General features: G+C 40.6%; 1 protein-coding gene across 2 annotated transcripts in view; it reads left to right on the top strand.

Annotated features, from left to right (window-relative positions):
• Positions 1-1,009: 1,009 nt before the first annotated feature.
• The window catches only part of LOC148843954 (nucleolar/coiled-body phosphoprotein), a 37,223-nt gene continuing 24,181 nt past the window's right edge, over positions 1,010-14,051 (top strand). Inside the window, exons 1-5 of one of the 2 annotated variants that reach the window (XM_088959670.1) lie at positions 1,010-1,515; positions 2,671-2,735; positions 12,290-12,333; positions 12,787-13,764; positions 13,864-13,928. In XM_088959670.1, coding sequence (XP_088815796.1) covers positions 1,183-1,515; positions 2,671-2,735; positions 12,290-12,333; positions 12,787-13,764; positions 13,864-13,928 — 1,485 coding nt within the window. In that variant the 5' untranslated portion in view covers positions 1,010-1,182. Of the gene's footprint in view, positions 1,516-2,670; positions 2,736-12,289; positions 12,334-12,786; positions 13,929-14,051 lie in introns of both variants that reach the window. The other variant, XM_088959669.1, reaches the window with a different exon arrangement.

Here is a 14,051-nt window from a genome sequence, read left to right as displayed (position 1 = left end):
AGATCCACTATTCTAAAAGGGCTACCCAGCCCTAGTTTTGGCCCCATGGGTTTGAAACTCTTGATGTTAGGAATCTAGGGGTCATCCCTAATGTTAAATAGGTTTTCACTATTAACTAACCTTCTAACTCATTGTAGAAGAACTTTTATTCCACCAAGAACACTTTTCCATCCCCAAGATCCTATGGTAGGCAAGGGATCCTTAAGGAAAACTCTTGTTTTTGATATATTTTGCCTTAACAATTTAGACAAATAGATTTTCGGGTTCTTTACAAATTTTCAAGCTAATTTTGATAACAAACCTAAGTTGAAAGAGTGAGGATCCCTGAAGCCTTATGCCATCTTTAGCTTTGCTTCTACAAGTCTTATCCCAACTTACATAATTGATTTTATGATCTCCCTTACTACCTTCCCACCAAAAAATATCTATGTTTCTTGGCTAGGTTCTTGCATATAGATTTTGGTAACAAGAAAAAGGACATAGTATAAGTAGGAATGGCATTAATCATTGCTTTCAAAAAGTATTTATTTTCTTGTAAGGGATAGATAAACTTGAAGTTTTTCTCTCAACTCTATCAATTAGGTATTAGAAAACTTTTCTTTTTGATTAACCTAGATTTATAGGTAACCTTAAATATTTGTTGGGGGATTGAACCAACTTGAAACCCAAACTTTTTGCTATAATTTTTTTTTTTAATTTATGGTGCATGTTATTATTAAAGAAAATTTCAGATTTATTGATATTTACTTTTTGCCTAGAAACTCTCTCATAGTCCTTTAGAGCATTTAGGATATCCTCTCCAACCTAGATTCATAGTTATCATCAACCAAGAATAGGTAGAAATGATTGGATTACAATGACAGATTTTGATTCTAATACCATAGTTAAGTTGGGTAAAGTGGTTTAATCTCTCCAAAAGAACATCAACGCAAATAAGGAAAAAATAAGGTGGAAGGGAATCATCGACCAACACCCTATAAGTGAGAGTGGCTACACTTTGCATTCTCCACTATCTATTTATTTCCATAACCCATTTTTTACAAGGGCATGTTGGAGAAAATAAGAGGTTATTTTAAGGCATTTTCAAAGCGGTAGGGGGTAAGGTAGAATTAGTCAATTTCGTAAAACTGAGGGGTATTTCGATCATTTTACCCCTCAACTAAACCCTACACCTCTGCTCATATGTGTCTGGGCGGAAAAAAACTTCTGTTGCTTCTGTGTGTTCGTATGCTTTCAACGTTGGAAGGCAATTCGATATCTGCTCTAATTGCCTTCCAGCCTCGCCAGGTTGCGCTTGCAAGGCAAAACATGAAGAACAAGGCCACTTCCGAAATCCTAGAAAATGATTCCACAGAGAAAACCCTATCCCTGAAAACGGAGCAGAAGAAGAAGAAAAAACAGAAGAGCATGGATTCATCTCAGAGGGCTCTTCTTCTTCACTCCATATCTGCTTATCTCGACCGCAATGGATTCTCGAAAACACTCAAGGCATTTCGATCCGAAGCCCTCAGAGAGGTAAGTGCGTTCGTTGGGATTGTGCATGACTCTGTTTTTCGGGTGGTTTAGCACTCAATCTCGTAAATATTTATGGCTTCTGGATTGGCTGGAGTGGCTAATCAAACCAAATGGTTACGCTAAATAATCGAGAAATCTATGTTTACATGCTTCAAACGCTGTGGAACGATGATCGGGATTCTCGGAACAATGCCTCTGTTCTTATTGCCTATCTTTTCCATAGAAGGGAGGGTTGAAGCCTTTTACACCCCAAATATGTTATTCCGCTTTGGGCTTTTGGGTTGGGTAGTTGGCTATGATAGAGCTAATGGACGAAAAGCTGTAACGCCTGAGCGCTCATCTGTATGCTGTTTGGTTGGAAAATGCTTAGCTTTAGCTTCTGAACAATGATAAGTAATCTGTTTCTTGTTACCCAACAGTATTAACGAGATTGAGTACTTATTTGCAGTGGAAAGTATACTGGAGTTGTCTAGTATAGTATGGGTTTGCACTAGAAATTTTACAACCAGACACCTTTCTGCAGTGACAGTCTGGTAACAGCTGAAATGGCTGAACTGAATGAGTTATTGCTTTGTCTTTCGGTGAATAAATTATTCAGGAGGTTGCAAGCTTCTCAATGGATGCATGATGAATCTGAAGTAGGGTTGATTACCATACCCTTGAATGTTTTATTACTTAAAACTCTGACGTAATTAACACTAATGATGACAGGAGGAAACAAATAAAAGGAGAGATTGGCCAATACTTGTGGTGTCTGATACTGAATAAAAACACTTTTGACACTGAATGCGAGTAAAAGGAGAGAACTTAATTTATATTATCATAGGTTCTTTTCCAAAAGTTGTTATGTATGATGGTATGGTTTAATACCACCAAGGAAATGTAAACGTACAGTAACATGGTATGAGTTTCAAAATTTTAACATACTATTGCTATTTCCGGAGAAACATATAAGCAAGTATTCTAAAGTCTCTCCATGGTTAGTTTGCCACCATATTATTTGTTTTTAATGTGTGCACTGTGCAGTGCCTAGAATTGATATCTTGGCTTAGAATCTTCTACTTCCTTTTGTATTCTTCTTCAACTTTTATCATACTGTAGAAGTTGGATGAAAATTTCTTATGTGTGCAGTCTTGTTCTTATGCATGGGTGCAGTTTGATGATTGGAAAGGACACTCATTGGACTTGGAGGATATGTATTACAAGTATTTGGATGCAAGGTAGTTTGAGATGTATCTCTTTCCTTTGGCTCCATTGGATAACAAATTGAAGTACATTGTTAAGGAATAATGCGTACTTGGAACCCTTAAAATATACTGACCAAATACTATGATTCAAAGGTTAGAGATGAAAACATGATAATGAGTGAAAAAAATGTAGAGAATATTACCATGCTTTGGCTAATGGCTTTGAGCTCTTGTTCGCTTCTAATTGATTGTTTAATATCCATAATTCTAAGAATGCCCATCTTCCCAGCATAACACCCTCTCTCTCTCATTTATTTTCTTTGATTTTTTGATAAGATAACAAGAAAATCCATTAAATTAAATGATTGGTGAAATACAATTTGGACCAAGGAGTACTCATGACAAAAGGGACCAAGGAGAAGATGAACATAAGCCGCATGACAAGGCTTAAGCTGCAACTTATGTTAGTTCTATGCATACCTGTTTTGGAAGAGTCCTAGTGCTAGCTAATGAATGAGGAGAATAAGAGGATGTGATAGTTGAAAGGAATTGCTTGATGGGTCAACTTGTATGGGGGAGACACCATGGATTTTCTCCCACATTCCCACTTGTGATGCTCAACACATTGTTGTTTCAGAGTCTTTTTCAATACTGATAGACTGAGAAAAGCAGATTTTTTGGCCTTGAGACCATTATGAAGAGTAGTGGCTTCCTCCCATTAGAACTGCCCTCCAATTGAACCTAGAAAACACACACATCAACTTCTGATCATTGTCTTTGACTCCTTTCAAACTTTAATTTTCTGAAGACTCCTAGTTGTCAAAAGGGCAATTATTGATATTGAGACTCATAATTTGGAAGCATTAGGTTTTGAAAACATGAATTTTTATTGTAAATAGAGAATACCCATTGGACATAGATCTTTCTTTTTCCCATGCACGGTTTAAATATGCCGTCTTTATATCAAGAGAATAATCTCTCAATCTTTCATATTATTAGTCTAATATGAGGACAGGATAAAAGAAGGCTTAATGCGTGGTAATGAAACTTCTTAATGATGTGTCGTTGACTGTAAAATAGGATTACTGGATTGATGCCTAAAATTGATGACTTGAGTTTATGGCATATGTTTCCACTTCAAAACATCTTGCCCCTCCTTTCGAGTCTCATCAAAATTGAGCTTTTATGTGCAATGCAATGGATGCTATGGGATCAGTCTTATAGAGATCTTTTGGTGTGACATATGGTATCAATCTACATGGATAGATATAAATAAACTACTACTTGGGAGTCTTGGGACCCATGCAATGCACCCATCTTTGTTAAATGAAATTGATGACTAAGGATCCCTATGACATTTCTGAGCTTTTCATGTTCAAACAACAAATACTTATTTCAAGGGAGACCCTAATTAATAATTTATAGCTTTCTCAACATTAAAAATTAATTAGGCTTAGACATTAGACCTGAATAACCATGTTTTCCTCATCAATAGATGGTAGAGGTAAGCATGTATAGAGGTATTCACTCCTAAAGCTTAAATGAACTTGGCCAGTAAACTAATGATTCATCTGGTTGAATCATCAAACCATTTGACCTGGTTGATGGTTAATAGGTTAGATGTTAAATCCCTTTTTTTGTTTCCTGTGTTCTTAGCCATTTCCACCACTTAACAAAATCCCTATTTATCATACTTATTTTTATTTAATATAATGAATATATAATACCTTAGGGCCTGCTCATTTGCTCTGAAGTTTGACATCTGAAAGTGCAATACATTAAGAGGTATATTGGTATTAGTGAACTTTTCTTTCCTCTCAACTTTGAATTAGAGAATGTTGTTCTGAATTCTGAAAATTATCAAATATCCATTTTAACCCCATATATGAGATTTGGGGGTATCATTCTTTTTTTTTGATAAATAACACCAATTCCATTAAAATAATGAATAAATACAAGAAAATCCCCTTAGAGGTGCGAGGAGCAGCCTCTCTAAACATCAAATACACAAACTACAATAGAGAAAACATGAATGTTGAAATTAAAACAATAGTTACAATTGTGCCTAGAACAATGTTTCCCTATTTACCCCTTGTTTTGCCAAGACATCAGCAAAAGCATTAGCTGATCTCCCAATCCATTGTTCTGTTATAGACATATTGGAAAACAAGAAGTTGTATGATTGCATTTTAAGAGATAAAGATAAGAGGAAACGAACAACCATTTTTTTCTTAAAGTTAAAAGATTCCTCTTAAGAGATAAGTACAAGCCCTTAAACTTGGTAATAATAAAAAACTATAGACATGGCCAATTTTGTTTAAGGGCCAATTCGTTTGCTCCGAAGTCTGACATCTGAAAGTGCAATAATTATATTAGGAGGTATATGGGTATTGGTGAACTTTTCTTTCCTCTGAACCCTGAGTGCAGAGAATGTTGTTCTGAATTTTGAACTCTGAATTCTGAAAATGATCAAATATCCGTTTTGACTCCATATATGAGAGTTTTTCTGTCTTTTTGGGGGTATCATTGGAAAACAAAAGTTAAAAGGAACAACCATTTTTCTCTTAAAGTTAAAAGATTCCTCTTAAGAGATAAGAGTTAAGAGGAAACAAACAGGCCCTAAGTTTTTGTATGTATCTATACTATATATGCATATGCTTGCCTTGGTTATTCATAAAAATATACATGCATTGGTTTCTGTGCAGGCCATAAAAAGTTGAATCATAGTATATTACTAGCATCATATCGTACAAGGTTGATGCTTAAAAACAACAGTTCAAATATTTTAATATTCAAATCTAATCAATGTGTCAAGTCATTTAAAGTCTGAATGCCTTTTCATCTTTTTTGTTTTTATCCTTTTATCTTTACTTGCACACATGCATCACATGCGTGGCATGTGCCCTTGCACTAGTGTATATCATGTCAATGTGTATGTAAATTAGATATAATACATAATTATATAAATTTTATAATTAATACATTCGATGTGCCCTTGCACTAGTGTATATCATGTAAATATGTATGCAAATTAGATATAATACATAATTACATTATAATTAATAGATTCAATATTTTACATTTATATGAATTTATTATATATGTATACATTCAAATTTAAAACTAGTTAAATTTTTGTAGAACTTTTTTAAAAGTTCTTAATTTTAAACTCAATAAAACGCATTCAAATTAAATCTGAACCTGTTCCAAGTCTGATATGCCGGATTTTGGATTGTTTGGGATGTGAATTTTCAATAATCAGGTCAGATTTAGATGTGGTTGGATTTGATCTGATTTTTACTCTTATAGCCCTAAAGGCATGGCCAATTTTTCTGTATTTTTTTTTATCTATTTTTGCATGTTATGCTTTATAATGTTACGGTTCCAAACGGTTAAACTGTTGACCACTATAAGCCAAGATGGGTGAATTGCTAAAGTTGACCTTGTATGATAGTTTATACATTTTCTTAGACATCCAAGAATCCTTTCATATATTATTAGATTAACATTTAAAATTAAATTTGGATGGATTAATAATAATATAGAATTTTTTGGTAGGAATAGGCAAGTCAAATCAACTGATTTAGTCTTTTGATATTATTAGACTTGTAATCTTATTCTCTGGATCTGCTATCCACAAATTGTTCCCACATCCCTACTGTTATGGACGCCTTCCTCGGGAAGACGTACCATCGCCGCCGGCAGCAATAGGCCCTGGGCCCACCAGCAGCAGCAGCAAGGATTCAGTGATGCTCATCCTACCCAATTCGGCAACAGCAGCCTTATCTAGATTAGATTAGCTCATTTTGCTTGTTCTTATCTTATTGTTCTTATCTCTTATCTTATCTTGCTAATAGCTTATCAGATTAGGATTAGCTTAGCTTATCCTTAGCAAGATAAAACTGGAAGTCTCCCTATTCAGCAAGGAGACTCCCTTTGATTAGGACTCTTGTAATCTCCTATTTAAGGAGACCCCATTATTGAATGAGATATCAAATTATTCAGTCAAGAGTGAGTTAGGAGAGTTGGTGATCTCTTGGACAAATCACCGAAGGTGCCAAGATAGGTTCATCACGAGCAGGAAGGAACAAGGGAAAACATGAGGTTTTCCCCGTGGACCGACCCGTGACGAGATCCTATTCCCGGGCCCTCAACAACTTGGTATCAGAGCTAGGCGTCATGGGAGATCTGGAGCAGCTACCTTCCATGGTCCACGACCTCGAGCACCAACTCGTGGAGACCAGCTCCGAAGTTCATGAGATCAAAGGTGAAGTGCGAGAACTGCGACGACTAATGGAGATGTTTCTTTCCAGCCGGGAAAGGAACTTTGACGGAGGGACAACAGTTAACGACCGTCGGCCAGATCTGCCAGAGTCTTCCGGCGAACAGCAGTCTGTCGACCATGGAGCAACCATCATCCCCAAGTACAGCAGGCTGGAGTTCCTATCGTACAACGGCAACGGAGACCCCCTAGGCTGGCTGTATCGCTGCGAGCAGTTCTTCCGGAATCAACTGACAAATGACCAGGACAAGGTAAGCCTAGCCGCCTTTCATTTAACAGAAGAAGCACAACTTTGGTTATATCGGTTAGAGCAAGAAGAACCCGGGCTCAGTTGGCCCCAGTTTAAATCCTATTGCCTTCTTCGGTTCGGACCCCCATTGACCAGCAACCCACTGGGCGAGCTAATTAACCTTAAACAGACCGGAACAGTTGCTGAATACCAGCGACAGTTCCAAACCCTCCTCGCGAGGGCATCCTCCGTGCGACCAGACCAACAAGTCGATATGTTCATAGTAGGGTTAGCAGAACCCCTGCGAGTGGATGTTGAGATGCAGAATCCCCCAAATTTGGTCACAGCCATGAACTTAGCCCGCGTATTTGAGCGCAAGCTGCAGCTCAGTCGCGGAATTTTTAATGTGGGTCGTCCACCGAACTCGTGGGTGCCCCCAAGACCAGCAACAACGACCCCCTCTTCTGCTACCAGCCGGGAAATGAAGCCTCCCACGACCACCACCTCTAGAGCAGTGACAAGTACAGGCAGTAACATGGTCACTCCTCCCATCAAGCGCTTGACCAGGGCAGAAATGGCAGAGCGCCGAGCGAGAGGTCAATGTTTCAACTGTGATGACCTCTACTCGGCAGGACATAGATGCAAGAGGCTTTTTTGCCTTCTCATAGATGAGCAAGAGGAGGAGGAAGGGGAACCCGTCACATTCGAACCAGAGATCTCTCTCCATGCGATCACCGGTATTAAAACCTCTCAGACCATGCAGTTACAGGCACAGATCGCAGGTCAGCCGGTGCACATTCTCGTCGATTTAGGGAGCACACACAACTTCATAAGTGAACATGCAGCCCTGCAGTTAAAACTACCAATGGAACTCCGACCGCGACTACAGGTAGCCGTCGCAAATGGTGAAAAAGTTCACAGTCAAGGGATTTGTAAGGACGTCCCAGTACAGGTCAATTCTGAACTAATTCTTGTTGATTTATTTGTACTCTCATTGGATGGGTTCGATATTGTTCTTGGGGTCAAATGGTTAATTACCCTAGGCCCGATTTTGTGGGACTTCAGCGCACTCACCATGACCTTCCACCTGAATGGCAAGCAAGTTTCATGGCACGGTTGCAGGGTTAAAGAAAAGACACCGCAGGTTCATGCACTCCAGACAGAACCGACAGCCATGGAAAAACTTCTCGCCGAGTTTTCAGATCTGTTCCAGGAACCGAAGGGCCTTCCCCCTTCCCGAGCTTGCGACCATCGTATTCCTTTGGTGGCGGGTTCAGCACCAGTCATTATCAGACCTTATCGCTACCCTCACTTACAGAAGGATGAGATAGAAAAACAATGTACAACGATGCTGAACCAAGGGATCATACGCAAAAGTCACTCTCCCTTCTCTTCGCTGGTTCTGTTGGTGGCGAAGCAGGATGGAACGTGGAGGTTCAGTGTTGACTATAGAGAACTCAATGACCGGACGATCAAAGATAAGTTCCCTATTCCCGTTGTTGACGAACTGCTGGACGAGTTGCATGGTGCCCAATATTTCTCTAAGTTGGACCTCAGGTCCAGATATTTCCAAGTTCGCATGGCTCCCGGTGACGTGAAGAAGACTGCTTTTCGCACCCACCATGGCCACGTCGAATTTTTAGTCATGCCATTCGGACTCTCCAATGCACCATCTACATTTCAGTCACTAATGAACGAGGTATTCCAGCCCCATCTGCGCAAATTTGTTTTAGTTTTCTTTGATGATATCCTCGTTTACAGCAAACCATGGGTAGAGCATGTCCACCATCTGAGGACCATTTTCGTACTCCTACGCCAACACAACTTATTCTTGAAACGGTCCAAGTGCTCCTTCGGGGAGCGATAGGTTCTTTACCTCGGCCACATCATCCATGGGCAGGGTGTAACAGTTGATAGTTTCAAGATTCAGGCTATAACAGAATGGCCCAAACCTCAATCTGCCAAGGCCTTACGCGGGTTCCTCGGTTTAACGGGTTACTACCGCAAATTTGTACAGAACTATGGAGTGTTAGCAGCCCCGTTAACCAACCTGTTGAAGAGAAACTCCTTCCGGTGGGACGACGCAGCTGATGAAGCTTTTCTGTCACTGCGAAATGCACTGTCTTCAACCCCTGTCCTGCAATTACCTAATTTCGCCCTCGAATTTACAGTCGAGTGCGATGCTTCCGGAGTGGGTATCGGGGCCGTACTATAGCAGCAAGGGCACCCGATCGCTTTCTTCAGCCGCAGATTGGCTGACCGGCATCTGAAGCTTCCAGCCTATGAGCGCGAACTAATCGGCCTTGCCCGAGCCATCCAGCACTGGAGGCCGTATTTGTGGGGGCGGTCGTTCATCGTCAAAACTGATCATTACAACCTCAAATACCTGTTAGAGCAGCGTCTCACCACTTCCCCTCAGCAGCATTGGGTTAGCAAACTGCTCGGGTTTGACTTTCGGGTGGAATATAAGGCGGGATCCTCTAATCGCGCAGCTGATGCCTTGTCTAGGCGAGAAGAAGACGTGATGGTTCTATGTAGCATTTCCCAACCTCGGATCTCTCTGTTTGACGACATTAAGAAGGCAACACCACAGTCCCCATAATGGTCGCTCTTACTGCAGAAGATCTAGACCGGCACGGCCGACCCCGATTGGTCACTTCACGACGGGTTGGTACTGTATAAGGGATGAGTCCATCTTCCAGTAGACTGCCCGTTGATTCCCACCATCATCACCAGCATTCATAACTCCACCCACGAGGGCATTCAAAAAACACTATACCGCGTCCGGTCTGATTTCCATTGGCGAGGTATGAAGACTTCTATTCGAGATTTTGTCCAGAATTGCTCCACATGCCAACAACACAAATGGGAAAACCTACACTTGGCAAGCCTCCTTCAGCCCCTTTCCATCCCATTGTAGATCTGGGCCGATATCTCCATGGACTTCATTGAGGGACTTCCCAAGGTAGGGGGCAAATCAGTTCTCTTTGTGGTAGTCGACCGCTTCTCTAAATACGCACACTTCATTCCTCTATCACACCCGTACAGTGCCACTTCGGTTTCCCTCGCCTTCTTTACACATATCTTTCGCTTACATGGGTTGCCGGAATCCACCCTGGCCTACTCATCAGCTTACCGGCCACAAACTGACGGTCAGACGGAAGTGGTTAACCGCACTATCGAGATGTATCTCCGCTGTTTCGTAGGCGATCAACCTCGACGGTGGTTGGAATGGCTTCTTTGGGCCGAGTACTGCTACAACACAACCTACCATTCCTCCCTCGGCATGACTCCCTTTCGCGTCGTTTACGGTAGGGATCCTCCCCGCTTGCTGTCCTACGAGCCTAGATCTACTCGCTTGGACGCAATCGATCACTCCTTACAGGACCGCGACGCCCTCCTCGCCGACGTCCGCATTCGCTTACAGCATGCCCAACTCCACATGAAGCTCCACTATGATAAGCACCATCGGGAGCTGTCGTTCGATCCAGGACAATTTGTTTGGTTGAAGCTCCAGCCCTACCGGCAGCGCTCCTTGCGCCACAAGGCTGCCCCGAAGCTGGCCCCTAAGTACTATGGGCCCTACAAGGTTCTGCGACGGATCGGCAGTGTGGCCTACCGGCTGGAATTGCCAGAGACTAGCCGAATTCATGATGTCTTCTACATCTCCTTGCTGAAACCATTTACGGGTGTTCCCCCGGACCAAGTTCCCTCCCTGCCACCCTTGAAAGATGGCAAATTGGTTCCCCAGCCTAAAACTGTCACCCACTCTCGTTTTAATCGTGGAATCCTTGAAGTCTTGGTGGAATGGTGTGATCTACCACCAACAGAAGCCACATGGATCCCATTGGCAGAGTTCCAAGCCACATATCCAGCTTTCGAGCTTGAGGACAAGCTCGTAGTCCAGGAGGGGAGTAATGTTATGGACGCCTTCCTCGGGAAGATGTACCATCGCCGCCGGCAGTAACAGGCCCCGGGCCCACCGCCAGCAGCAGCAAGGATTCAGTGATGCTCATCCTACCCAGTTCGGCAACAGCAGCCTTATCTAGATTAGATTAGCTCATTTTGCTTGTTCTTATCTTATTGTTCTTATCTCTTATCTTATCTTGTTAATCGCTTATCAGATTAGGATTAGCTTAGCTTATCCTTAGCAAGATAAAACTGGAAGTCTCCCTATTCAGCCAGGAGACTCCCTTTGATTAGGACTCTTGTAATCTCCTATTTAAGGAGACCCCATTATTGAATGAGATATCAAATTATTCAGTCAAGAGTGAGTTAGGAGAGTTGGTGATCTCTTGGACAAATCAACGAAGGTGCCAAGATAGGTTCATCACGAGCAGGAAGGAACAAGGGAAAACATGAGGTTTTCCCCGTGGACCGACCCGTGACGAGATCCTATTCCCGGGCCCTCAACACCTACCCACATAGCACCACCACCATGTATTGGGAACATCTCCCCATGAATGACAAGGGAGATATTCCCAATGCGCAGCTGTAATGTCTTGTGGGTAGAGTTGTGAGTAGCAGATCTGAGCTCCTAATCTTATATTAATATTTGTATTTTGTTTTTATATTTAATAAAATTTATAATATAATGAATAGAGCATTGAATTAATATTAAATTAAATGAAGAGATAATCAATAGACATTTCAATTAATGACATCTGGATTCCTACTGAAGTCTCTTGCAATCAATGACAATTGAGTTGCTAATGCCTTTTGGTTATTTTATCTTTTAAAAATTCAAAAAAATATATGTATATAAGGGTAAGGGTGCACTTGGTTCGTATTTGGTTCGGAATTTGTTAAACCCTAACCTGAGCCTGATGTTGCAGCCCTTCATTCATCATCGAATAGGTGTCTGAGCACTCTGCATGTGTAGCACCTGTATGGCAATATTTTTCAAATGTGTGGGTATTCTGAGTCACTGAGTCATCTTTTCCCTAAATTAGATCCATACCTTCTTCATTGCTTTCTATTTATGGCAGTTATCTGTTATCCATCCAAATTCAAATCATTCGAACGGTTAAAGTTCTGTTCTTATTCTAATTCTTCTTGAGTTTTGTGGCAATGCAGCAATAATAAAGTGGAGGGAGATATCAATGGCTCCAAAGGGCAAGGTAACCTCCCCTCCAAGTGCCAAAATTTGCATTGTAAATTGTTGTGTTAAACTGTGAAATGTTGTTTAGGTTTTAAGAGAATGACACAGGAATCCTTCATCTGGCAACACTTTCCTTTTCCCATATTCAATGGTCAAATTTCAGCTGAGAACCCCTACCTACCTGGCCAAAATAAGCTCTTCTTTTATCCTTTTTTAATTAAATTGTTTAAAATTTGAATTACTTGTCTTGTCTGGTGAAGACTTCAATTCAAGGTGAGATATAGTTGTATGGGAATGATCTGGACATTGTGCCACATGGAAGAACTACATGGAGTTTTCTAGAAAGTTCTGATTATCATATATGCACAGTCATGCACACTTGCACACACACACAAACACATGTATAGTATGAAAATTTCTTGCAAAACTCTCAGTCTCAGATGCCCTGATTCCAGATGCACTAAAATTACAGATCTGCAAAAAGTTGCTTCCAAGAAACCTGAGAGAGTAATTAATGGTGATGATATCTCTCAGGAAATCATGAAGAAAAAGAGAAAAAAAGGTAATCTGAGTGATGATGATACAGCATATGAACAGCCTGGAGTTGGCAATGGATTTGTGAAACAGATTAGTGACTCTTTTCAGAAGTTAGCAAATGATAAAGTTCCTGAACCAGATATGAAAGCTAAAGACAAGAAAAAGAAAAATAAAGCTCTTCCTGATTCTCATGGTGAAAGTACTCAACAAGGGTTGGATAAACTAGATAAAAAGTCTAAGGAGAAAAAGAAAAAGAGCAAATTGAGCTGTGAATCTCCTGCCGATACTTTGGTAGAAGGCCCATCCGAATCACTTAAAGAGAAATCTAAAGATGTCTCCTTGCAAAATTGTAAGACTGATATTGCTGGAGTTGTATTGGAAGATGAAAGTTGGCAAAACAAAGATAAGAAGAAAAAGAAAAACAAGCTGGTTTCTGATTCTCTTGTGAACAATGCTGAAGAGGGTGGCTCTGAGGATGTTGAAGAGCTGAGTAAAAGGAAATCTAAGGATAAAATTGGTTCACAAGTAACCAAGCGAGATACAGAGAATACCTTGTGTGAAGTTCTATTGGTTGAGAATAATGCTAAAACCAAAGAGAAGAAAAAGAAGGCGGGTAAGTCAGTTTCTGAAACCTTGTGTGGTGGGGATACAAAAGAATTTGGTCAAGGAGATCTAAAGGGCATTGATTCCATGAAGGAAGATGTTCATACCTTGGGGGAGAGTGCAGTTGCTGTAGAAAAAAAGAATTCCAAGAAAAGAAAAAGGTTGGTTTCTGAAGAAAGTGAATCTCAGGCTGAAGCAAAAGGAAGTAATAAAGATTTAAAGGAGGGGAAGACACGGGGTTCAGCCAAGGACAAAGGAACAGAGCAACATGCAGAGGTAAATATGTTAGCAGAGGCTGATGGACATGCTGGTAAGAAAAGGAAAACAGAAAATGGTCATGTTGATTCCAATAAGTCTCAGGAGATATCTTCTAATAATCAGCTTTATCCACATGCCAATGGAAACCCAGAGAAGGATGAAAAAGGATCTGCCATGCAGAAAAGCATGAAGAAGCAGTGCGATGGGTCGGCAGAGGTATGCAATGTCTTGTATTTTTTATCTTCCATTTTTCCTTTTTAACACATTATTGAATTTTACGTAATGTATGTGATGTGCATGAGAATTTTTCTTCCTTCCAGTATCATATGTGTAGGACAT

The sequence above is a fragment of the Nelumbo lutea genome, chromosome 8, assembly GCF_056320005.1.
Source record: "Nelumbo lutea isolate HS-2025 chromosome 8, American lotus-T2T, whole genome shotgun sequence".
Lineage (NCBI taxonomy): Eukaryota > Viridiplantae > Streptophyta > Magnoliopsida > Proteales > Nelumbonaceae > Nelumbo > Nelumbo lutea.
This window is presented reverse-complemented; position numbering and strand designations above follow the sequence as displayed.